Here is a 24,953-nt window from a genome sequence, read left to right as displayed (position 1 = left end):
ATAAACCGACCTCTGTATGGAGAATTTGTTTCTCCTATTCTGATCCTTTCTGGTGTTAAACAGTTTATTTCTCTTCTCAACAGCATCCTTAGACAAGAACGTGAGGAATGTGTCTGTCTCAAGTATTTCCCCTTCTCTCTCAAACTACCGACCTGCAAGCCACATGGTTGCAAGCCACAGGCCTGTCCTGGCCCACGTGACCTTTCAGGGTCACCTCCCTCTCTCCCTATTGGAGAAAACTTCCCACCTTCTTAGGAGAGCAGCCGGCCCAGCTCCTGGCCACCAAGGTCCCATCCAGGGCAATGGACATGCTCTGAGCGCTTCCGTCCCGAGGGTTAGACTAAGGAAGGACCGCAGGGGTTTATTTAGAACTTCTCTGCCCGCTAAGCGAGTTTCCAAACTGCGCTGCGATTCTTCCTTTCCCCTTCACCTCTCCCTTAAGTCTAGCTGGCCTTGAACTCAGTGATTCTCCTGCCTCAGCCTTTTGAGTTGCAGGCATTACAGGCGTGCGCCACCACGCCCGGTAACCTCACCATCTTTAAAATTACAAAAAAATTCATAGATGCCTGGCAAGCGCGAGGTTGTGAGTTCGATCCCCGGTACCAAAACAAAAAACAAATTCATAAGAGAAATGTGCAATGACCCAAGTTAATGTTCCCAGTAAAGTTATATGAAAAAGTAATTTGTCAAACGGCATTTTATTTTATCTCTGCATAGAATCATACAGTAATACAACAAAATAGGGACCATTCATTGATGAGATTATTGGTGAGTTTTACTCTCCTGTCTGGGTACTCTGCGGTTTTTATTGCACTTTAAGAACCTGGAGTTTTTGTTTTGTGGTCACTGGCATTAAAGAGCTTTTTGGTACGGGGAATCGAACTCAGGACCTCGCGCTTGCTAGGCAGTCGTTGTGCCGCTGAATATGCCCGGTCCTAAAGTCATTTTTAAGATTACATTTCCAAACAAAACAAAACTACAAGTCCAGCAGACCTCGCGCCGGGACTTTGAAGCCCGCCTTCTCCCCAAGGCGCTGACCTTCGGGACTTGTAGTCCAGAGGCGAAAGCGAGGAGGGATGCGCACTACCGGCATAGATGACAGAGGAAGAAACCACCGCCGCTTTGACCAATGGACAACACTTACTGGGCCTGAGTAGCGGGCAAGCAACCAATAGTGAGCCGCTCCGCCTGAGTGATGTGAGTGACAGCCTACGGGCGCCCCATGGGGTGGAGCGGCGCGCGGTGGCCCGTAGTGTGAACCATGGGAGGCAGCTGGTGGTGGGCTCGGGTCGCTCGCCTGGCCCGACTTCGCTTCCGGGGCTCGCTGCTGCCTCCACAGCGGCCCCGGAGCGGGGGCGCGCGGGGATCCTTCGCCCCAGGTCACGGTCCCCGCGCCGGAGCTTCGCCGCCCGCAGTGTCCGAGCTGGACCGCGCGGACGCCTGGCTCCTCCGGAAGGCTCACGAGACAGGTCCGTGGCAGGGGCTGGGGTCGAGCCGGGTGGGAGCGGGGACTCCGCAACCGAGCGTGCCGAGCGCGTATGCGGGCCGCGAGGCTGCAGCCGCTGCTGGAGGCAGGGCCCGGGCACCGGGGCGACGGGGGCTTCCGTATCCGCGCAGAGACGCTGACTGCAGGGGTGCAGGCTGTGCGCACAGGACAGGGGTTTGTGCGAAAGGCGGTGGGGTCCGGGCCAGCGGGGCGCAGTGGGGAGCAGGGCAGGCGATTCGGCTAGGAAGACGACTGGCAGAATTGCGCATGCACGATGAGGGGACTTCTCCTGGGCAGCTAACGGTAAGGGGTTCCCCGCTACAGGGACCCGCTTGGGTGGCCGAGAGGACCACTCCGGCCACAGTAGAATGCAGCTCCCAGTAGAAGATGGGGAGCTCTGGATTGGAGGAGGGCGCAGCCAATAGGAGCGAGACTCTCTGCTGATTGGAAGAAGAGGCTTCTGGGGGAGGAGCCTCGGGTGGGAGGGCTGACAGATCGGAACCCATAGGGCGGTGGGATTAAGGATAGAGTAGGGGATTTGAACTGGAGAACATGTAGGCGCTTTTAAGTTGGTCCTATACTGTAGGAGACAGTGGCGTTTGAAGGAGATCAAGGCGGATGCCTGAGAGAGGCCTGCGTGGGGGCTGTGTCCCAAGGGTCTGAGAAAAAAGGAGGCTGGGGCTACACTTGGGGAGACGGCTTGGCCGAGATGGCCCCCGTGGAGCCTTTCTACTTGGAGAGAGAGGGTTCTTCACTTTTGGCTCTAGATCGCCCTCTAGGTTCCACAGAGTCATGTTGAATCTTTGGTGTTGGAGAATTGAGGGGGAAGTTCGGAGATGAAGATGAGATTATGGGGCCTTTGGTGGGGGCTTCCTGGAAGAGATGGGGATTTGGAGTGGGTTGGCCTGTTGGCTGGACAGTACGGAGAAAAGGAAAAGCCCCTCAGGTTGACTGGGCAAAGGGGGTTTTTGGGGGCAGTGCTTGGGCTGACGCCCATCTTCCTCTTTCTGCAGCCTTCCTGTCCTGGTTCCGCAATGGCCTCCTGGCTTCAGGCATCGGGGTTATCTCCTTCATGCAAAGTGACATGGGACGGGAAGCTGCCTATGGTGAGTGCTGACCCCTTCAAGGGACTGAGGGTGCTCTGGGCCCGAATTTAAGTGTGGACCCTAAGCATCATCCTCTGGCTGCCACTAGTGGCCCAGGACATGGGTCTAATGCTACCTCTTAGAGATCCGGTGTCCAGAGCCAGGGGGTGGAGGGTGCTGGCTCCAGACCCCCCCCCCCAAGACATTGACACCCTGATGGCTGTGCCTGCCCCATTGGGTTTGTTCCCTGGCCTCTCTGCCGGAGCTGATGACCCCTCCAACCCCCTTTTCCCTCTCCCTCTCTGCAGGCTTCTTCCTGCTGGGTGGCCTGTGCGTGGTGTGGGGCAGCGCCTCCTACGCTGTGGGACTGGCCTCGCTGCGTGGGCCCATGCAACTATCGCTGGGGGGCGCAGCCGCTGGTGTGAGTGCAGTCCTGGCTGCCAGCCTATTGTGGGCCTGCGCCGTGGGCCTCTACATGGGCCAGCTTGAGCTCGACGTAGAACTGGTGCCCGATGATGATGGGGCAGCCACCACCGAAGGTCCCGATGAAGCCAGCCGGCCTCCATCAGAGTGAGCAGCAGGGCTGTGAGGACAGATCGGCCCGAGGACTGGGACATTAAACACTGAGCTGCCCGAGCTCCAGACTCCAGACTCAGAGTGGTGGCTCCTGTTCCTTGGGGAAGGCGCGATTGGAGAACAGGGCCTGGAGGGGGCGATGGAGAGCATCGAGGAGGAGGGGGAGGGGAGGGAAGAAGAGCGCGAGCGGAGCGGGACGGAGGAGGGAGGAGATGGAGGATGGGGGGGGGGCCCGCGGTCCTCAGTCCCCCTTCTGCTGTGCTCTGGGGCCTGCAAGCCCGAGCCCAGAACAGGGCAGGCCCAGTGTGGGGCAGAAGGCGCTGGGCAGGCGTGGGCACACAAGGCCCAGCTCAGCGGGCGCGTAGCGGATGGCACCAGGTGCGCAGAGGTCGCGTACCACCGGCGGCAGGAAGCCCGCAGGCAGCAGAGCGGGTGGCAGTGACGGTGGCAGGGACAGCGGTGGGTCTCGAGGAGGTTCAGGGCCCCATGGCCGCAGTGCACCCCGGATGACGGACGTGAACCCGGGTCGCATTGCTCGAGGCTGCTCGGTGGCTTCCTCATCCCCGCTGTCCTTTGAGCCCCTGGCTTCCTGCGATCGAGGCTCCACTTTGATGTGCTTAGCCCGGACTTGGGGGTCATCATCCTGGTCTGGAGGAGCAGCCTGCTTCCCTTCTGCCGGAGGTCCCCCGTCTGAAAGAAAGAAATCACGATGGACTGGTGGGTGTCCCGGGCCTCAGTTTCCCTGACTGCAGCTGTGCTCAGTGGGTAGACTCAGGGTTGTCAGCACTTGGCAGTGGCTGGGGACATTCTTGATTATCAAAGGCAGTGGAAGCTGCCACTGATATCAGAGCAGGATGCGCAGGACTGGGCCCCACAGCCCAGAACCCTCAGCCTGAACTGTCAGGCAGGCAGGGATTAAGAAATCCTGTGTAAGGCAAGGTCAAATTGGCTTTTTACTCATGGTGATCCTCCTGCTTCAGCCTCCAAGTGCTGGGATTACAGGTGTGCACCATCACATCCAACAATGCACTTTTAATATTCACATGCATGGCCACATGGGCTGGTGACTTCACAGCTGGACAGAGCTCCCAAGGGCCATCTGGGCTTACCAAGGACAGTGGGGGCAGGGAGGTGATCTTACCAGTGGGCTCTGACCCGGGACTGGACACGTCCTCACAGATGGTGCTGGCTGGAAGCTGGAAGGTGTCCAGAGGTGTCTGGCTACCTTCAGCATGGCTGGTGAGAAGAGGATAAGGTTGAGAGCTATGGGTTCCTGGCCACCCGACTCTGGTGACCCTCCTGTCCCACACGACACCAGCAGGAAGCACAACTCCCTCACTGAGGGCAGGCACCCCTCACCCAGATGCTGTTCTAGCCCAGCTTGGCTGTCTCTCCTGAGGCCATAGCCACTGGCCACGTGGATGCCACCACCTGAGTTTCTCCAAGATGCCCCATGCTTGCCTGACCTCAGCATCTTCCTTCTAAAACTACTGTCCCTCTCCCAGGCAAATCCAGAGACCTGGGCAGAAGATCCCCTTGTCCCTTTCCTGTAGCCTTGGAGTCTGGCATTTCCCCAAGACCTGCCCTGGCCTCCTCCCTGGCCCCCTTCTCTACAGCAGCAAGGAGACTCCAAAAATCATGACTCCGACTCTAAAGCCTTCCATGGCTCCCCAGTTCTCCTGAGACAAAAGGCCCAACAGCCATCTGCAAGCTTTTTTCTCTGAGCACTTAACCTCCAGCCCTTTTTGCTCCTGTTCCTCCTGTGAACAGCTCAGGGTGTTGGTTTTTTGACTCTGCTGGGCCCCCTGCTGGCAGTACCCTTTCCACACTGGGCTCCATCTTGCTGATCCTCCTGCCTCAGCCTCCCAAACAGCTTCAGCTTCTCTCCATGAGTTGTTTCACTCTGGGCCTACATGGCAAGAGCATCCCATAGCTCCCCAGTACCCCAGAGTTGAGTCTAGACCGTTGTGCTGGACTGGAGACTGCTGTGACCCTGTCCTGCCTCTCTCCCTGCAGTGACTGTCATTACCCCCTGCACCTCTAAGCCTCTGCTCTCACTTCCTGCTCCCTTCCCATCTACGTGTCCTGCCCCTGGAGGGCACCCACCCCAAGAGGGGCACAGCACGGCCTGTGACTGTCACCTGAGCACGTGGCTGACCCAGAGCACGTGGTGCTCCCCAGGGCTCTTTCCGCTCCCAGCCACAGTGGCCACGGACTGCAGCCACACGAAGCCGCCCGTACGCTGCAGCCAGCGGTAGTAACCAGTCATCACCTGGCCTTTGTCTAGCACTGGGCCCAGACATGGCGGGAGAGACAGGAAGGGATGGGGTGAGATGGAGGAGAGGAGAGGCCAGGGAGGGTGAGGCCAGCAGAAAGGGCGGTCAGGGGGAGAGGCCGGCGGCAGGCAGCAAGGGAGAGGTGAGGAGAGCCAGATGCGCAGGGAAGGAGACGGAGAGCAAGTCAGAGGAAGCAGAACTAGGTGGCAATGGGGCTCGTGGAGTCTGAAGGGTGGGTCGCTGAGACCCCACAGCCCGCCCCCATGCTGAGCCAGGGCTCAGTGTCCTCTAGCATCTTCCGGTGCTGACCAGGCCCCTCGAGCTGTAGGTGCAGCAGGAAGGACCATGGCCAGCTTGGAAGAAGGACTTCCTGGGGCCAGGGCAGCAGAGATGAGTGTCAGGGATGGGCCTCACGGTCCAGGTGGCTTTGGCGGATCCTGGTGGCATCCTGTCCATGGACAAACTGATAGCAGCTGCGGCCCACCAGCTCTGAGGGCCCCAGGTCCATGTGGTCACTGACTCTGGAGGTGACGGGCGAGAGGGGAGGAGCCTGAATTGGTTTCAGAGCACAAGGCCTTGCTCCACAATGCTGGGCATCATAGCGTCCCTGGGAGGGTGGCTGTGAGCATGTCCAGGGCCCAAGGCCAGGACTAGTTCGCCAAGTGCCCAGTGCCTGGTGCAGGCGAAGCAGCAGGGAAGAGAGAGGAGAGACGGGTTGCGAAGGGTGGGGCTCTGCAGACTCAGAGACCCCAGCATGACATGGCCCTGGTGGGCCGCGCAAGGCTGGGAAGCCTGGCTGTCACTCCCCTCGCCTCTGTACCGGCTCCGCCTCCTCAGCTTGCAGAACCTGGGACCCACGCTGGCCCTGACTTCCCATAGAATGAGGCTCTCCCGGGCACCCCCCCACACACACCTGCCTCAGCCCCCAGCCCCGGTACCTGCTCTCACAAGCAAGGATGGTGAGACCCAGGCTGAGGCGGAAGACGATCATGTGTCCATGGAGAGGCAGCTCTGCCAGAGGGGCTGGGGGCAACGTATGGCCCAGGGCCACAAGGCCCAGCGCACGGGCGCGCAGGCGCCCTGTCACGTGGATGACCTGCTGAGAGGCTGAAATTGGTGGAGGAGCAAGGGAGGCGGTGGGGGTGTCTGATGGGGAAGGCGGGGCAACGGGCTGGTGGGCTGGCTAGGGAAGCCAGGGGCCGTGGTGGCATGGTTGGAGGAGGGGCAAGGTGGGCCAGGTTCCATCCATCACCCACAGTTGGGGGCACAGAGGCTAGCGTGTGGCCCCCAGTTCCCTAAATTACAGCACCCAATGAAATCACCAGTCTGGTTCCCTTGGTTACACTCCAGGATAGGACAGAGTTGGCAGGAACTCTCTAGCAGCCAGGCACCCACCTTGTACCCCGAGGCCTTGACATGTAGCCCCCTCTTGGTGAGGGTGGATTTCATGCGGACAAAGAAGGAGCGTTCCTGGACCTGGGCGAAAGGGGGCGCCTCGGCAGGGCTGGCATCTGGGGTGAGAGAAGTGGTTATATGCCCCAAAGAGGAGATGCCGCCCACCTTCTCCCCACGATGTTTCTAAGCCAGGAACCCCAGAGGTTCTAACACTCGATGCATGCACTAACTCCTGGGCTTCGGGACCTGTTTGGGGACAGCCCAGTCTCCCTACTAAGACTTGGGCTCCCAGGGTAGTGGTGGGCTCCCATTGTGGTCACCACCTCGTGTCTCCAGCATCAGGCTTGTGACAGAGCAGGGGCCCCGGGAAGAGCAACAGATCAAACTCCCAAATCTAGATGATTCTGCGCCCTCATCTTGTGGTGTCATAGCTGCTCACAGAGGACCCCGTGCCCCACACTGTCACAGGCAGCTGCAGGCTTCTGGACACCTCCCTAGCCACTGCTGAAATGCTAAGCAAATCCAGTGCAGGGAGGCCCTGTCTACAGGACAGAGAGCCTCAAAGGCCCCAACACTGAACTAGAAGGCGTCCCATCCCCAGGAGGGTGGAAATTCCCACTGCAGATAAGGACTGGGGGTGCAGGTGCTGGAGTCAGGTAAATGGGCTATGGCTGTGGGACCTGGATGATTTGCTTGGCTTCTCCGTGCTGCGCCCTAAAACGGAGTGGACTTGAGCTGTGGGTTTGAGGTCAGGATCCAGTGCAAGTGTGGACATCCGGGAAGCCTAAGCACCCCACCTATTCAGCAGCCAGAGAGGTCTTTCTAAAGTTCATGTCTTGGGGGCGCCTGGCATTTTAGGGAGCTCGGGCGATTTTAGGGAACTGATTCTTACTGATTCTGGTTTGTTGTACAAAGCTTCGCTTATGCACAACTCAAGGAAAGGTTTTTGTTTTTTTTTTTACAAAGCAGGCTTAGCTCTATGCAAAGTAACTGGCACCCCCAGTCACACTCAGGCTTCATAATTTGGGGGACCCTTAGAATCACCGGTCTCCAGGCAGGAGGATTGCTGAGTTTGAGACCAGATTGTGCTACAAAGTGAGTTCAAGGCCAGCCTGAGCTGTAAGTGAAACTGTTTCAAAAAGAAAAAATAAAAAAGCATTACCAATCTCAGAGGTATCCGCCAGCGAGGAAGAAGAGGAGGAAGAAGAGGAGACAGAAGGCGGGGTGGGAGGGCCGGAGGTCGGGGCCCGCAGCCCCAGTTGCTCCAGCACCTCAGAGTGGTCCCCGGGGTGGATGTAGTCGAAGACGCTGCTGCCTGTCAGCTCCACCTGTCGGCGACAGAAGGGAGTGCAGGGGCGGCTGAGGTGCAACCCAGAATCAATGCCCTTTCTGCTAGTTTTGGTTTTTGTCTTTTTTTGTTTTTGGTCTTTTTTCTTTTTATCGGTACCGGGGATCAAACTCACGACTGCCTGCTTGCAAGGCCGGCGCTTATGCCGCTGAGCTAAATCCCCAGCCTCCCCTTTTTTAAAAAATTGAAACAATTTTTGGGGGGCTGGGGGTTTAGCTCAGTGGCATAAGCACCGGCCTTGAAAGCAGGCAGTCGTGAGTTCGATCCCCGGTACCACTAAAAAGGAAACAAAAACAATAACAACAATATTTTGATTTTTATCTTTTGTTTTTGGTATGAGGGCTGAACTCAGACCCTTCGCATAGTTCTCTATGCACATCCTTGCCCCTATAAACCGCTTTCCTTCCCTTTTCTCTTGGTCCAGATCCCCCTCCTTAGCTGGGCATGATAGCGCACACCTGTGATCCCAGCACTTGAACAATTGAGGCAGGAGGGTCTGGAACCCAGCCTGGGCAATTAGCGACTTAGTAGACCTTGTCTTAAATAGACAAGCACATAGATGGATGGATGGATGGATGGATGGATGGATGGATGGATGGGTGGATGGGTGGGTGGATGGGTGGGTGGTCTGGGAAATGCATAACTCAGGTGAACGTCCTGGGTCCAATCCCAGTACCGAAAGAAAACAAAATTTGTAAACTTTTAAAAAAGAACAAGTGTTGGCAAATATCTTGCATCTTGCCATCCAGTCATTGTTGAACTTATTTTTCAGCTTATTGCTTTCCCCAAACTGACCCAGTACAACCTCCTTCTCCATGACAAGCCACCAGGGTGTCACGTGGGATTCCAGGGAATAGATTTTGGGAACCACAGATCCATTTTTTTCCTTCCATGCTGGGACGGGGACCAGGAGAGAGCAAGGTGTGCACCGCCTGGGCGGGCACAGCAGCCGCGGGGGACCTTACCTGTGAGAGACCCAGGTAGATAGAAACGGTTTCGGAGATGTACAGGAATTTTCCTTCCTGGTTCAAGGCGAACACGAAGCCGTCCAGGGACTGCAGTCGGGGAAAACGGGGCAGGAATAGGGAGGATTCCACCCGCAGTGGAAGACCGGGTCTGAAGTCTGGGTCTCCCCTGGGGGTGCAGTAAACCAGGGTGGCAGGCGACAGGGGGCACAGCGTCCGCGCGCTGCGCATGGGTGCAAGAAGAGGCTGCGATTCCGAGAGTGGCCACCGGGTGGCAGCAGAGAATGGCGACGGAGCCTCACCTGCAGGATGTGTCCTCCCAGGTGCTGCTCGAAGATCTCGGAGACCAGAGCTGCGGGGCCCCGGCGGCCGGGGGCTGCGGGCGGAGGGAAGGGTGCGCGGAGCTGGTTGGTCTGGCGGACCCAGCCGCGGGCGATCCTGACGAGCCGTCCCACAAACCTCCCGAGTTCCTCCCGGCCTGTGGCTACCTTGGGGTACTTTGGGGCACCCAGGGTCACAGGGTTCAGTAGAGATGGGCTGGGATGTGGGGAGGGCATGCGAAGTGTGGGGTCCAGTGACAGGGTAACAAAGACGCATACACAGAGGAGGGCATAGAGAGGGATCCTCACAAGCTGCCTGAACCCTACTGTCCCTGTCCTGTGCTGGGCAGTGCTGGGGGCACAGCAGTGATCAGCACAACTCAGCTGCCCCTGCCTGGCTCGATGCCCGGGTAGATGATCACCAAGCAACGAACAAACACAAATGGAGACTGTTGCTGGGGTCCTGTAGGTTAGATGGCGTTAAAGAGCCTGAGAGCCTGCAACCTGTAATTCAGCCGTTGGGAGGCTGAGGCAAGAGGATCGCTGTGAGTTTGAGACCAACCTGGGCTACACAGTGAGATCAAGGCCAGCGTGAGCTACATAGCAAGACCCTCAAAGGCAAAACAACTACATAACTACACAAAGAGCTGAGGAAGTGAGTCTGTGTGGAGGATGGGTTCAATCCAGTACTCCCCTCCCCCCACAAAAAAAGGAAAAACAGCAAACAGTGGTAAAGAAGTGAAACAAACATTTTTTCCAAGGAAGATGTGCAAGCCGCCGATAAGCACACAGATAGATGCTCAGTCTCACTAGTCCCTAGGGAAATGCAAATCCTAGCTACAGTGAGACGCCACCTAACTCCCACCATGATGGCCATGAATGGAAAATAAAGAGATAAAGTAAGTGCTGGTGGCGGAGAAATGCATCCTCTCTGGCTGCTGGAGAGGGCGGTGGGCGGGACCAAGGCGGTGCGGAGAGCGGGCTCTCCAGGCACCCAGTAGACGCGGGGTTGTCACAGGAGCCTGCGACCCTTCTGCTAGATGTGTAAGCAGAAGCAACGCACCAGATTCAGGCTTGAAACAAACGCAGGCCCATGCACATCTACACCCAAAAGGTGGAAATGAAGCCCAGTGGCCCCACTGTCCAGTGGACGGGTCGTGGATCGCTGGGGTGGGAGCGGGGCTCAGCATGCAGGAGGCCTAGGTTCCAGCACCAGCCCCACCAAGGAAGGTTGAAGGTGGGCCCAGTGGCATGAGCTGTCATTTCAGCACTCTGGGCAGCTGAGGCAGGAAGACCTCAAGGCACAGGGTTCAGTCCCCAGCATTGAAGAAAAAAAAGCAGCAGCACTGGCACATATGTGGTACATGAACCACAGTGGGAAGGAGGTGCAGCTGCTTGGCAGGCCTGGGGACTCTTCCTGGGAGTGACAGAAATGCCCTGGAATAGAGGGCTGTGATGGACCCCACTGAATGCCACTGGTGTGCACTTTTTTTTTTTTTTTTTTTGCCTTTTTCCTTTTTATCGGTACCGGGGATCGAACTCACGACTGCCTGCATGCAAGGCAGGCGCTTATGCCGCTGAGCTAAATCCCCAGCCCCTGGTGTGCACATTTTAAAATGGTAAATCTTCACCAACCATGGCTGCACATCATCATGCCAGCACTTGGGAGGCTGAGGCAAGAGGGCTGCTATGAGTTTGAGGCCAACCTGAGTGACATAAGGGAGTTCAAGCCTGGACTGCATAGCAAGACTTTGTCTCACAAAAAGAGCAAAATGGCCAGTTTTGTTCGTTGTGTGGTTCCAAGATTGACCCGGGACTCTGCATTGAGCTACACACTCAGCCCTTTATTTTTATTCTTTTTTTGAGACAAGATCTTGCTAAGTCACTAAATTACCCAGGGGCTCAAAATTGGGCTCCTCCTGCCTCGGCCTCCCAGGATGCTGGCATTATAGGCCTGCACCAATATGAGTAGCTTAAAGTGGCCAATCTTACCTCAGTTATTTTTTTTAAAGATAGGGATAGAGACATAAACAGAGAAACAGGGGCAGAGAGGGAAAGGATGCGGAGACAGAGATTACAAAGGAGACGGAGGCAGGCGGTGCAGCCCCCAGCCTGTCAGGAGATTGGCAGAGACAAGGGGGTCTTGGAGCCCAACCACAACTGGGACCCCCCAGTACCCCTACCCTGCAGAGGATGGACCCCCCCTTCCCAGGGAGATCCGGTGCTCTGGTGAGGCCAGAAAAGGACTCAGGCTTCAGGGTCCTCAGTGCCTGCTTCCTGCTGGGCTGAGGGTGCAGGCTGAGGTCAAGCTCCTGTGCTGCCCTGCCCAGCCCTGTCTGTGCCTCTGTTTGCTCCACTGTGAAGTGGGTTTGCAAGGAGCACCCAGTCAGCTCAGCAGACAGAGGGGCCCAGGTGTGCAGCCTGGGGACTGGGTTTAGCACGTGCTGTTGTCTCCACCATAGCCTCAAAGCCCTAGGCCGCCCCTCTGGCATCCCCTTCCTCCAGGCTCTCCAGGCCTCTCCTCAAGAGAGCTGCGGGAACAATAACTGAGGGGCTGAGGGGGACCCCTCCCCCGAGATGCAGCTCCAGCCGCCCGGTGACAGGCGGGAACAATGCTGCCTGCTAATTGTCGCAATTTTCCCCTGTCATTTTTGCTAATTCTTTCATTTTCCCTCTTCTAGGATCAGCCCGGGTCAGACTGAGCTGCCGCAATTAATGGCATTAATGGGCTCGGCAGGCTGGGGCGCTGGGGCCTGCTGCTCCCACGCGTGGTCCCGTCCCCCCGTGACAGGGACCCGGCTCTGCCTGCGATTACGAACAGCTGCAGTCTTCCTGACCAGGCTTCTGCCTCAACTTCCAGCCCCCCCACCCCATCCTCCAAATTCACCCCACCTGGATCCGCCTCCTTCTGCAAGTCCCAGCCCCAAAGGTCACACAAGCACCCTGAGGACCCGCCCAGTGCAGGGAGGTGGGGAGGGATATCCCCCTGAGGTGGCCTCCGCTGTCCCCAGCCCCATCTGTGACCCAGGCAGGAAGCAGTGAGATCAGAAGGCACTTCCCTAGCAGACAGTGGGCACCTAATCCTTGACACCACTGTGAATGACGCTGGCCCTGCACCCCCCACCCCACCTGCGGGGCCCTTACCTCTAGCACAGGAGCTACATTGGCAAGCCCAGGGACCTGGGTGTCCTCATCCCCACCTCTACCAGCTCTTGCCACGACCCAGCCTGGTCTGCCCCTCCCTGGTCAGAACTCGGTAGGGTCACCACCAGTCCTTGACAGGTTGTCCTTGCTGACCTCCACCACCAACCTCTACAGGCTCCAGGTGGCAGCTGCACCAAGCAAGTGGGCCTGGTGGCCCTAGGGCCTTTGCATGGACAGTGCCCTGTCACTCACCCCTGGAATGGAATCTCAGCTCACAGGTCACTTCCTCTAAGAGTGGTGCCCAAGCTGTGATCTAAGATGTCACCTGACCTGTGTCCACACTCACCCAGCAGCTATGTACAGAGCCCAGGCACAGTTGGAGGCTCATAAGTGATGAATGGGAGAGGAGAGACTCCAGCAGTGTCAGCAAGCAGGAGAGGCACTGGGGTGGGGTGGTGGGGTGCTATGGAGGCAGGCAGGGCCTTTTGGGGAGAAGCCTGCTGAGCAAAGCAACCCTGGTGCTGGGCGGAGCAAGTGCAAAGGCCCTGTGGTAGAGATATGCTTGTCAAAACAGGTGCTGGAGAAAGCAAAAGACTCGGGGGCTGGGGATTTAGCTCAGCAGCATAAGCGCCTGCCTTGCAAGCAGGTAGTCATGAGTTCAATCCCTGATACCGATAAAAATGAAAAAGACCAAAAAAAAAAAAAAAAGACTGGCTGATGTGGGGAGGGCAGAAGGTCCATCCTGGGGGACAGGGACACTGACTGTTGCCAACAAATGGTGTGAACATTGTTGTGGAAGATGTGCGGGGAGGGGAGACAAGAAACTGCCCAGGAGATGGAGTCTTACTCCTTGCCAAGTTGGAGGCCCATGGCTAGACTTGAACAATTATTGTCCAGCCAGAGGGACCAGAGACCTAGGCTTGGGCGCAGCCTTGCAAGCCAAGGACTGTGTGTCCTAGGCAGAAAGCTTCCTCTGGCTGGGTCGCAGCTTTCTGTGTCTGTGATGGGAACCATAAGGGACCTACCCTCTGGGGTTTCTGCAGATCCAGTGGTGCTTTGTGTGAAGTGCTGGGCCTAGCATCTGGAAAACGCACTCTACCTATTTTATTTTAATTTTTCAGTACTAGGAATGAACCAGAACCCTCACACTGAGCTATATACCCAACTCCTTTTAATTTTCATATTTTGGGGCAGAGTCTTGCTAAATCATAAGCTGCCCAGGCTGGACTGGAACATACAATACTGCCACCTCAGCGTCCCGAACTGCTGGGATTCCAGGTGTGCACTGACACCCCGGTCTATACTATCGCTCTTATGGCTGAGGAGGACACTAGGGATCCTGTCTTTTCAGATGCTTGGTGTCTTTTTGAGGACCCCGCAGGGTCACCTCCCTCGGTTTCCTGGCCGTCCTGGCCACCACACGGGGCTGGCTGAAGGTGGCCGCATGTCACCCCTGTGCTGTGACCTCACCAGCAGCCTCTGGGTGCCCAGCCAGGTAAGGGGGGCTCCGGCAGCGCCCCTCCCCAGCTCGGGACAATAGACAAGATGTTTATCCCCCGCGGCGCACGTGTTGCTGGGAATGGCAGTAATCAGCCGCGCTAATGCGGCATTCTCTGCGCGCCAGTCATTTCGCCTAATTACCGCCTGCGAGGCCGATTATTTAAATTTAAATGGTGATTTATTGCGGGCTTAATCAATGCTATTTTCTCTCCCCCCTCCTCCCCTGGGGCCAGGGCACGAGGGGAACTGGAGCCCCTCCAACCCCACCCCGGGGACACCCTTTCCCTGCGCTGGGCACAGCCTGGGACGCAGCGTGCCCTGCCCCGGTCGCCGGCGACACCTTTCGCAGGGAGACACCAAGTAGAAGCGATAACGGTGACAATGGCACCCGCGGGTGTCAGGGATCCAGTCTGAGCGACGAAGACACCAGAGCTCCCCGCCACCCTGCCACCGCCTGTCTTTCGACACACTACCGGGGCCACGATCCCGCCGGCCACTAGCAGGGCCGCCTCTCCGGGGCCGGGACCCCGAGCGATGCCATCGGACGGCGCCAGACGCAATCGCGGGCCAGGCAGCACCTGCGACCGGACACAGGTGACTCGGCTCCGAGCTGGCCAAGGTCGCCTGTGCTCGGTCCCCTGGGGGAAGTCAGGGAACCGGCGCGTGGCCAAGGCCGCGCAGGCCCCGGAGCCTTCCCAAAGCCCCCACTCCCTGCTTTACCTCTCCCGCTCCCCCAAACGGGAACTCCACACTCCCTGCCACCCCTCTGAGGCCCCGCAGTCCTGGGAGCGGGGTCTCTCGCCCGTTAGACAGTGGACCCGGCGTGGGAACATACGCCTGTCTTCCCAGCACGCGGGAAGCTGAGGCAGGACAGCTGTGAGGGTTTATTTGATTTTTTTTGAGACAAGGTCTCACTGTGCAGTTCAGCTGGCCTTGAATTCACTGTGAGCTCAGGTTGGCCTTGAATTTGCGGTAGTCCTGCCTCAGCCTCCCCGAGTGCTGGGGAAGGGATGACAGGCGCGCACCACCACATCGAATCGCTGTGAGTTTGAGGCCAGCTTGGATTGTACAGAGTTCCAATCTCAGACAATCAAAACTCAAGCCCAAATCCCAATCCCGTTAGTGGGAGGGAGGCCTGGCTCCTCCGTGAAACTTTTCCTTTCGTAATAATAACGGTTCACCTTCCCCAATAAAATAAAAGCATTCCTCGTGGCGTGATCCCTGTTGCTGGATCCTACTTAGCCTCAAACTGACAAAATCGCCCTACTCGCGTGCCCATTTCACAGATGAGTAAACCGAGGCCTGGAAAGCTGCTGCCACCCATGACGCACAACTCCCGCAGCTAACAGGGTGGGGAGTGGCGCCGCGCATGCGTACTCACCGAGCCCGGCCGGGGCCCCCAGGACCCGCAGCCCCCAAGGCGGCGCCCCGAGCGCGGCGAAGCGGCGCAGGCGGAGGTAGGTGACGCTGAGGCGCACGATGGACGCCTTATCCAGCTGGCTGGAGATGGCGCCCGGCAGCGGGAGCAGCTTGGACAGCTCGAAGAACTCCAGGTTTTCCTTCCCGCGCCGCGAGCGCGCCGCGTTGCGAGACTTTTCCTTGCGCTGCGCCTGCAGGCTGGGCGGGTGGCACGGAGGAGGCGTCGCGGGCGGGCAGAGCGACTGGCCCTCTGGATGGGGCAGACCTTAGGGCCGTGGTGGGGACAGAACCTGGGGTGTGAGTTTGACTTCCTTGGGTTAGGAATGGGGAATAATTTGTGTTGTTGAGTTAGGGTCTTCGCGCTGTCTCGCAGTATGATCTCCGACTCGCGGCGATTCTCCTGCCTCAGCCACCGGATGGCTGGGATGACGGGCGTGCGCCCCCACGACCCGCTTGCAGAATCGCTGGTGGAATCCCGTGAGAGGGGACCGGCATCTGGACAGGTCAGGGTGGGAAATCCCAGCCGAGGGGCGGGACAGGAGGCTGGGGGGAGGGGTGCCCAAGCCGCGGGGTCTCCGCTTTAGGGGCGGGGCCGTGCTCACCAGGGTCCAGGCGGGGCCTTGACCATCAGGCCGGGCAGAAAGTCCCATGGGACGCTGGCGCCGCGGCCCACCCCACACTTGACCTCGCTACCGGGGCACGGGGTCGCCATCTCCGGAATCGGGTCAGGCGGGATCGAGGACGCGCGACTCGGGCTGCTGGGAGGAGTCGGGGCGGCGCTTAGTGCCCCGGGAAGACCTTTTAGGGAAACTGAGGCCCCTGTGGAGCCCAGGAGTCCAGTGAAGAGCCGGACTGGTTGTGCCTCAGTTTCCCCTTCCATGGCTGGGCACCGACACACTCCTGGCTCTGGCGAGGACGTGGCCAGCGCCGACCCCGCCCTCGCGCCCGCCTGCCGGCCGCCAGCGCCCGCCGCACGCCCGCGCCGGGCCGGTTCCCGCATACCAATGGGCGCACGCGGCGCGCATACGGATCGCACCGCGCTGCGTGCCAGGCATCGCCAAGCCAGCTGGCGGCGGGCGGGTGCCTCGGGGCCCAGCGGCCCAGTCCCGCATTCCCGAGCCCCCTGATCTCTGACCCCCAGACCTGCGGGGTACCTCCTTCCCAAGCGGGACTCAAAAGGTTGGAAACAGCGGAGCGCAGGGGCCCCCCCGCCCTGCTTGGGGAACCCCCCACCCCCAGTCCCTTGGGGGGTGCCACGTGTCCTGGCCCCCAAATTTCGGCCACCAATTTCCTCCCTGCAGATCCTAGCATGTGCCCCAGCCTCCGACGCCTCGGCCCGCGGCGCCCCCCATTTACACCCCACACCTGGAGAAGGGCGCCCTGTACCCGAGCACCAGGTCGCCTAGAACCAGGGATTGGATCAGGTGGTGCTCCCTGCTTCCTGCCCCCTCACCCCAAGCCTCTCAGCCAGGGTTCCACATGGATGCCCCATTGCCTGGAGTCTGGGTTCCTTGGCGCCCCTTTGCCAGCTTGGGGATCCAAGCGTCCTCACACTTTAGCCCCCAGGACGCACAGCTGCAGCTCCCCACTCCTCCAGCACCCAGGGGTCCCTGCGCCTTCTGCTGAGCCTCCAGGCGTCCCCTCCCGCGGGACCCGGCCCCCTAGCTACCTGTTCGAAGCGCAGGCTCGGGGCCGACCGGGCGGCGCAGGGGGCCGCGCCATAGACCCCGGGCGGCGAGCGGCTCTCGGCGTTAGCCGCCCGGCAGACTTGGAGACCGAGGACAGCGCCGGGGCGTGGCCTGGGGCCCCGCCCACCGAGACTCCGCCCCTGCTCGCGCCTTAGGGGGTCGTGGCCACCAAGCGGAGTACTGCAGATCTGGGGTCTGAATCCCTCATCCCACGGCGGCATCAGGGGTCAGGAGAGGCTTGTGGTCGGAGCTCTGGAGCTGCGACACCGCAGAAGCACTAGGGAGGAATCTGGAACCCGGCTCTCCCGGGAGCTCCGCGCCCCTGCAGTCCCGGACGAGGGAGAGGGGCGCCCGGCACCGGACCCCCGCGCGGCGCCCCCTGCAGGGTTGCAGGTCCATCCAGGCCTTGAGTCCCTTGCTCTCCAGAAGAGGACTCGGGCTCAGCACCGCCTCCCCGCTGAGGCCAGCGCCGGGTTTGGAGGCCAGAGTTTGGCGCGGGGGCGGTTTCCAACGCAGGTCTCAGGGGCTCCAGAACCAGGGTTGAGGGGTCTCCTTTCCATGCCCCTCCGAGGGACTGAATCCCGCCTTCAGGCTGCTAGGCACCTGGCGCAGGGCCCAGGGTCTCGCCAGCAAACGCCCCTGTGAAACCCCAATGTGGAAACAGAAATGGAGAGGTCTAGGAGGGGGAGGCTCCCGAAGAGCGTGGGCAGCACCCCTGGTTGGATCGAGGGGGAAACCGAGTCACACATGAACACCCTGTGCACAGTCAGGGTTTATGTCCCAGAGTCCTTTGCTCCTCAGTAAGGTATGCCTGGGCTCCTTCTGGATCTGTTTTAGAGCTGGGGAAGCAGACACCAGAGGCCACAGAGCCTGGTGACAGTGGTGTGGCCAGCACGGTCCCCGAGTGTCCCCAGAGAGAGTCAGTGTCAGGGGAGGGACTCGAGCGCCGATCTCGGGCTCCTGACACTTGCTGGCGCCATGGCCTGGCAGAGGCCGTGCCAGCCCTGGGCGGGGTGCACACTCCCATCTGCTTCCACCCAAAAGTCTGGCTGCTGGGGTTCAACCCCAGCTCTGCCGCTTATTAGGGAAGTCAGCTTCCCAGCCCTTGTTTCCTCCTCCATAAAAGGAGAACATTTCATCGCAGTGCTCATGGCCCCAAAACCTGTGGCCTGGGGCAGTCCTTGAGGGTTTCCACAGGCCTGGTTTTGTTTTTGTTTTTTTGGCATTGGTGGGGTGGGGGTGGGAGTGGTACGCTGAGTTCCTTGAACCCAGGACCGTGGCTCTGGGGTACATGCCCAAACCTCTTTTATATTGTTTTATTTTTAGACAAGGACTCACTAAGTCACGAAATTGTCTGGGGCAAGCTCAAAATTACCATCTTCCTGCTTCAGCCTCCCAGAGCACTGGAATTACAGATGTGCGCTGCCATGCCTGGGTCGTGTCATGTTTTCATACTGTGAGGTTTTCTGTCACCTGCGTCCTGTGGGGTTTCTGAGCCTCCTGGAGAAAACCCGATGGCAGAAGCACCCTGGAAAGCTAGTCAGCTCCTCTCCTCGAGGGCTGTCTGTGAGGGAGACTTTGAAAAAGTAAATAAAGCCACCCCTCTCACTGAATTACTTCTGTGTTGGAAAATTCATTTTTCATCAAATATGTTGTCTTGTAATGGCTTTGGGGTTTATTTGCTTATTTTTGTCCGCACTAGGGACTGAAACTTAACCTAAGGGTTTTGCAGTGAGCTACATTCCCTGTCCTTTTCACTTTCGATTTTGAGACACAGTCTCACTGAATTGCCCAGCCTGGACTTGAGTTTGTGATCTTCCTGCCTCAGCCTCCTGAGTGCTAGGATTACAGCTGTGCATCAGCACATCTGGCCATGAATATTATTTTTAAAAATGTAGGCGGGTGTGGTGGTGCATGCCTGTAATCCCAGCACTCAGGAGGCTGAGGCAGGAGGATTGCTGTGAATCTGAGGACAGGTTGAGCTACAAAGTGAGTTTAAAGCCAGCGTGAATTGCATAGCCAGACCCTGTCTCAAAAAGCCAAAAAAAAAAAAAAAAAAAGAGAGAGAGAGAGAGAGAGAGAGAACCAAGAGATGGAGGGAAGGGAGAAGAAAGGGGGGGGATGAAAAGGGATTGAGATGGGTTACGTGCTTCCCACAAGGAATGTGATCATTGTGCACTAAAAACACATATTAATGAAAAATTAAAAAATTACAAATACAGTAAAAAAAAAGCGTGAAGGGCCAGGGATTTGGCTTAGGGGCATAAGTGCCTAACTAGCAAGTGCAAAGTCATGAGTTTGATCCCTGATACAAAAAAAAAAAAAGACAGAAAGAAAGGCTGAACATCAGCTCAAGCTTTCAGGGTGGGTCAGCTGCAGAGCACAGGCCCAGCGCGTCTGAGGACCAGGTTGATTTTCAGTACAGCAAAAAAATAACTCAAACAGTAAAAAATAAGCTAGATGTGGTCGGTGGCACACGCCTGTAATCCTAGCACTTGGGAGGCTGAGGCAGGAGGGTCACCATGAGTTCCAGACAAGTTTAGACTACATAATGAGTTCAAGGCGGCCTGAACAGCATAGTGACACCCTGTCTGCCCCAAATAAACAAAAATAAAACCATGTCAGGCGAATGCTGAGTGCCATGGTGCAGGCCTGTGATCCCCCAACCTTGGGAGGTGAGGTGGGGGGATAGAGAGTTTGAGCCCAGCCCGAAACACTGAACAACTTTGTCTGAAAGTGAAATAGCAAGGGCTGAGCTGGCACTCAGAAATGAGGACTCCTGGGGCTTCCCCTGCAACTTCCACCCCCAAAACAGGAGTGTAAAGGGGCCCGGGGCCCTGGGTGCCACTGCCCTCACTGTGAACACGCTAGACATTATCCTAATGTGAGGACACAGTCATAGAGCAGCGGGTGTGGGAACACCTTATAGCAGCAGCTAAAAATAAGCTGTGACTGCTCCTGCTGCCTGTCACACACTCAGCCTGCTCAGCTCAGTCAGCCTCGACTCGTCCACCCACTCCGCTCAGATGACACACTGGGTCAACCTGTCTGCATCCGGCTGTGATGCCTGCGCTTTTCCTGACTTAGAAAAATATATACTGGGGCTGGGGATTTAGCTCAGCGGCATAAGCGCCTGCCTTGCAAGCAGGCAGTCGTGAGTTCGATCCCTGGTACCGATAAAAACAAAAAAAACAAACAAAAAAAAAAAAAAAGAAAGAAAAGAAAAGATAAATATATACTTACTGCAAGGACTTCACTTGTGGGACAGACTGGCTCCCCTCATACCTCCTCCTCTCCTTCCTGGACTGTTCCTACCTTACGGTAAATAATCCCTTGTAAGTAAATCTGCTGATAACTAGCTTGCCTGACAACCTGTGACTTATCTCATGTAGCCAATCACCTAATAACCTGCTATCAGCCTTGTACTTCCTGCTTGCAGAATGTATTTAAACCGAACTGTAACCTGACCTGGGCTGGTGATTTGGAACCAGCCCCCACCAGCCCACTAGTGTTGCCTTCCAAACTCCTGTGTGGAGCATTTTCCTTTTGGTTGAGGGTTTTTGTGAAACACTAATGCACCAGGCTCATGTGTACGTGTGTGTGTGTGTGTGTGTGTGTGTGTGTGTGTGTGTGTGTGCCACTCCCTTGGTTTTACCTGCTGATCTGTGACCTGGGTGGCTGTTCCTGATCTCTGTGGCCGGATGACAGCCTTTTGGGCAGGTTGAGTACCAGGCTACCCACATCTGGGAGCCCCGGTGTCTCCCAGAGTTTTGGGCTGGGGCTGAGGAGTGGCAGGGTTGGTGGAGCAAGGACCACTGTGGAGAGACAGCCCTCCCCAGCCTTGGCTGGCAGGGGCATTGGGGCATCAGAGCAGGGCATGGAGTGCATCCCTCGGAGGGGTGCCAGGGAGTCCCAGCCACCCCCACCCAGCTCCTGGCCTCTCAGCTGGCTCTCCTTGTCCTTCCTGTGCTGCACCCACATTTTCTGGTCAAACTACGGGGCTTTGATATTCCTGAAGCAGCCCAGAAGGGAAGTGATGGGAAAAGAAAGGACCGTATGCTCCCTTTCAATGTAGTGAGCTCCCTGTCACAGGGGGAAACCTGGGAGGCATACAAGCATTTTGGTATGTGCTGGGTGTGTATGTTTGGGGGTCCCAGAGACTTGGCTTAAACATACTCATCCCCCCTCAACTGGCTCTGGATCAAATTCTGGCCCTACCTGTGAACTTGAGCAGCTTCTTTTTTTTTCTTTTCTTTTTTTTTTTTTTTTGTCTTTTTCCTTTTTATCGGTGCCAGGGATCAAACTCACGACTGCCTGCTTGCAAGGCAGGCGCTTATGCCGCTGAGCTAAATCCCCAGCCCCCAGCTTCTTTCATCTCAGGGTCTCACTATCCTCATCTGTGAAATGGGGATAAGTAACAGTACTCCCAAGTAAATAATCAAATTCTGCCTATATCCACATGTATCTCAAAAATGGAATCTCAGCTGAGTGTGGTAGCACAATCCTGTAATCCTAGCACTTGGGAGGCTGAGGCAGGAGGATTGCCATAAGTCTGAGGCCAGCCTGGGCTACATTGTGAATTCAAGGCCAGCCTGGACTACAAAGCAAGAACTGATAGCAATGATTTTTTTCTATTTGTTTTTTGAGACAGGGTCTTGCTACATAGCTCAGGCTAACCTGGAATTTGAGATCCTCCTGTTTCAGCCTCCTAAGTGCTAGGATCACTATACCTGGCTAACATCTTATGCATATGGTGGGTACCTAGATGTCCACTTAATGGTCACTGTTATTATTTTAAACCAGGCTGGATTAAATGGTTGGATTCAGTTCATAGCAATGAAAGGGAGTTGGGGAGCACAATGTGGGCTGAGCTGTGTTTGCCCCAGGATGCCTTGCAGTCCCCACTCGGAAGGGACCACTTGAAGACAGGTGTGGTCTCAACAAAGGTGACAGAATTAAGGTAAGGTCATGAGAGTGGCCCCTAACGCAATCTGACCAACATCCTTACAGGAAGGGGAAAACTGGTGTGGTGACACACACCTGTAATCCCCGCACTCTGGGAGGCTGAGGCAGGAAGATTGAAAGTTTGAGCCCAGCCTGGCTGACTTAATGAAATCTTGTCTGAAAACAAAACATAAAGAAGGACTGGGGATGTGGGGGTGTGGGTCAGTGTGAGGGGCCAGGGTTCGATCCCAGTGTCATACACACACACACACACACACACACACACACACACACACACGAAGGCGGGTGGAGAGCATAGAAGACAGGCAGGCAGGGACCAGCAGGGAGGTGGCTACAAGCCAAAGACTGAGGGCCACAACCTGCAGGAAGCTTAGAAGTCAGCAAGGCAGGGGTCAGACACTCCTCACAGCCTGGCAGAGGGCTGCTGGGTCTCTGGGCTCCGGAGCCATGAGACCAAGGGTAGGGTGCTGCCCCATGAGCACCCCAGGAGCGGTGGCCAGGAGAGAAAGAGGTGCAAATGGCCACAAGACTTCTTTAATTAATTGATTATTAATTATTTTCTGCAGTACTGGAGACTGAACCTCAGGCCTTCTCACAGAACTACATCCTACCTGCCTTAAATTTTGAGACAGGGCCTCTCTAAGTCACTAAGTAGCTTAGGTGAAGTTTGAGCTTGCGATCCGCCTGCCTCAGTCTCCCAGAGTGCTGTGACTGTTGTAGGTGTGTCACCAGGCCAGGCTGGCAGTGCCATCGTGCAAGTGTTCAGGTGGGAGTTACGCTCCTCTCTTATGCCACGCCATATCCAGCCACTGGTCAGGAACTGGTCAGGCCTTTCAGAAGGCCCCCAGAATCCCCCCTGTGGCCACCTCACCTGCCCACTCTGTCCAGGCTCCCCTCACCTCTGCTTGTGCTTTGCCTCCTCCCTCGATGGGAGATGGCTCTCTCCCTCTCTCAGGGTCATGCCCTGCCTAGTGACCAAGGCTGTCTTCAGAATTGGAAATCAAGAACACACACTAGCTACTAGTGAGGCTGAGGCAGGAGGATCTTAAGTTCAGGCCCAGACTGGCAATTTAGTGACGTGTAGGACGCCGCCTCAAAATAAAAAATAAAAGTAGGGCTGGCAATGTAGCTCAGTGCAAAGGCCCTGGGTTCAGTCCCAGTGTGTGTGGGATGCTACGTTTCTGGGAACCCTCTGTCCCCTCGCGGACGCAGGGCTCCTATGCGCCCGTGTCCCCTCCTTCCAGCTCCTCCAGCCCTGGCCAGGTCTCCCTGCTGATCCAGCCCGCTCCGTGGCGCTGCAAAGTCTGAGGACTAACCTGGAACTTACTCCTGCCCTGCGAGGTCCCGGTGACTGGGTGGATGAGCAGCTGGGAATTGCAGGCCCCGCCCGGCTCCCGGGCCGCCCCGGGACGCGTGGCTTCCACTCGCCTCTGACCGGCGCCGGCTGCTCGGGGGCCCGCCGCTTCCAGCAACCGCCCGGGCCCGGCTCCCCTGGTGACCCCAGGCCCGGGTGGTCAGGACGGCGCTCTGCTACCCCCTGGTGGCCACAAGGAGGAACGCAGCGCACTCTGCTAGGCCGTGGCCTGGACCTGGTTAACTCCCAGCCAGGAGTAATGGACCATCCGCAAATGCTGTCGCCTTGGCTGTGGCCGGCCACCAGAACCCCGCCTCCTCCACAGGGGCCGCTCGCTCTGGAGGGATACAGCCTGACCTCCCACTGAGTTCCCGGGCGCCCCCTGCCTAAGGCTCCAGGACAGCTCACTGCTCTGTTCCTGATTGGTCTCTAGAATCTTGATTATTGTTTATCATGAATTTTCCCCCCCTGGTATTGGGGACTGAACCCAGGGCCTTCATATTTAGCTACGTGTCCATCCCTGTCTTTCTATCATGTATTTATCTATTTATAGTTTAAAATGAGGTCTTAGTAAATAGATAAGGTGCCCACCCCACACTGGCTTTAGGCTAGTCTCCTGCCTCAGACTTCTAGAGTACTGAGATTGCAGGTGTGCACCACCATGCCTAGCTTGAACTTTTTTATTTTTTGAGACTGGGTCTAATCTTGAACTTATTATGTTGCCCAGGCTGGCCTCAAACTCCTGCCTCAGCTTCCTGAGTGCTGAGATTATAGATGTGTGCCACTAGGTGAGAGTTGAACTTTGTTTATTTAGGTACCGAGGATCAAACTCAGGAACTCGTGCTTGCCAGGCAGGGGCCATGCCGCTGAGGTATACCCCCAGGCTGTGAACTTTCATCTTTTAAAAGATATTTCTGAGTTTCTTAGTAGAGAACTCCTCTCCAAACGGGAACAGACTTAGCCTGGAGGACAGGGTTAGGGTTAGAGATGTCCACCCTGCAGATGGGTGGACAGTGAGGTGGCAGGAGGTGATAGCATGTGCAGATGGCCTGCGGTGGGTGGGCCCTGGTCCAGGCCAAGAGGGCGCTGTGACCAGGGCCTCCCTGGAGCACGTGCAGAAGCCCAGATGCTGAGTGCCAAAAGCTTCCTGGGTGCTACAGGGGCAGATGCCAGTGAGGCTGGAACAGGCCAGGGTGGGAGCTCAGTGGGAGGCAATGAGGGGCTGCGGGGCGGGCAGGGGAGTGTGATGCCCCGAGTCTCTGGCCTGTGGGTGAACTGGAAGACATCGAGGTGTTGAGAATGCTGAAGTGTCAGGAGCTAGGCAGCACGGTGGCTCCATGGGGATGCTAGGGGCTGCAGGGACACCCTGGAGCACAGACCAGGACTAGGTAAGGCTGAACCCTGCGGGGGGAGCCGGGGAGTGGGTATAAGT

The 24,953-nt window shown here is 57.3% G+C and overlaps 2 protein-coding genes across 7 annotated transcripts; one reads left to right on the top strand and one right to left on the bottom strand.

The window, feature by feature from the left end:
* Positions 1-679: 679 nt before the first annotated feature.
* On the bottom strand, positions 680-17,851 carry Npas1 (neuronal PAS domain protein 1). 6 transcript variants are annotated; one of them, XM_063252950.1, is made up of 12 exons: positions 17,184-17,851; positions 16,117-16,333; positions 15,477-15,712; positions 9,434-9,507; positions 9,132-9,221; positions 7,981-8,146; positions 6,819-6,934; positions 6,362-6,522; positions 5,838-5,944; positions 5,289-5,436; positions 4,289-4,383; positions 680-3,837 (listed from the first exon to the last, which is right to left on the bottom strand). In XM_063252950.1, exons 2-12 carry the CDS (start codon positions 16,224-16,226, stop codon positions 3,389-3,391), a joined length of 1,752 nt encoding a protein of 583 aa, XP_063109020.1. In that variant the 5' UTR covers positions 16,227-16,333; positions 17,184-17,851; the 3' UTR covers positions 680-3,388. The 6 variants fall into 6 exon arrangements, with proteins under 6 accessions (XP_063109020.1, XP_063109018.1, XP_063109019.1 ...); XM_063252948.1 differs by having other exon boundaries at positions 16,117-16,272; XM_063252949.1 differs by having other exon boundaries at positions 16,117-16,269.
* Tmem160 (transmembrane protein 160) lies at positions 1,262-3,220 on the top strand. The gene is made up of 3 exons (XM_003464694.5): positions 1,262-1,469; positions 2,500-2,592; positions 2,880-3,220. The coding sequence occupies exons 1-3, from the start codon at positions 1,262-1,264 to the stop codon at positions 3,143-3,145; spliced, it is 567 nt and encodes a 188-aa protein (XP_003464742.1). The 3' UTR covers positions 3,146-3,220.
* Positions 17,852-24,953: the final 7,102 nt, after the last annotated feature.

This window comes from Cavia porcellus, unplaced genomic scaffold (genome assembly GCF_034190915.1).
Source record: "Cavia porcellus strain 051 isolate PalLab524CR breed Dunkin Hartley unplaced genomic scaffold, mCavPor4.1 scaffold_7, whole genome shotgun sequence".
In the NCBI taxonomy this organism is placed as follows: Eukaryota; Metazoa; Chordata; class Mammalia; order Rodentia; family Caviidae; genus Cavia; species Cavia porcellus.
Note: the sequence above shows the minus strand (reverse complement) of the source record. Positions and strands in the feature narration are given on the sequence as shown.

What these genes read in the sequence shown, in the direction of transcription:
- Tmem160 (XM_003464694.5), top strand. Translation starts at nt 1,262, where the DNA reads ATGGGAGGCAGCTGGTGGTGGGCTCGGGTCGCTCGCCTGGCCCGACTT. An exon ending in CCGGAAGGCTCACGAGACAG is followed by an intron (nt 1,470 to 2,499) that starts GTCCGTGGCAGG and finishes CTCTTTCTGCAG; the next exon opens with CCTTCCTGTCCTGGTTCCGC. An exon ending in GGGACGGGAAGCTGCCTATG is followed by an intron (nt 2,593 to 2,879) that starts GTGAGTGCTGAC and finishes CCCTCTCTGCAG; the next exon opens with GCTTCTTCCTGCTGGGTGGC.
- Npas1 (XM_063252945.1), bottom strand. Translation starts at nt 16,394, where the DNA reads ATGGAAGGGGAAACTGAGGCACAACCAGTCCGGCTCTTCACTGGACTC. An exon ending in GGGGGCCCCGGCCGGGCTCG is followed by an intron (nt 9,508 to 15,476) that starts GTGAGTACGCAT and finishes CTCCGCCCGCAG; the next exon opens with CCCCCGGCCGCCGGGGCCCC. An exon ending in CCGCCAAAGCCACCTGGACC is followed by an intron (nt 5,437 to 5,837) that starts GTGAGGCCCATC and finishes GTCTGGGCCCAG; the next exon opens with TGCTAGACAAAGGCCAGGTG.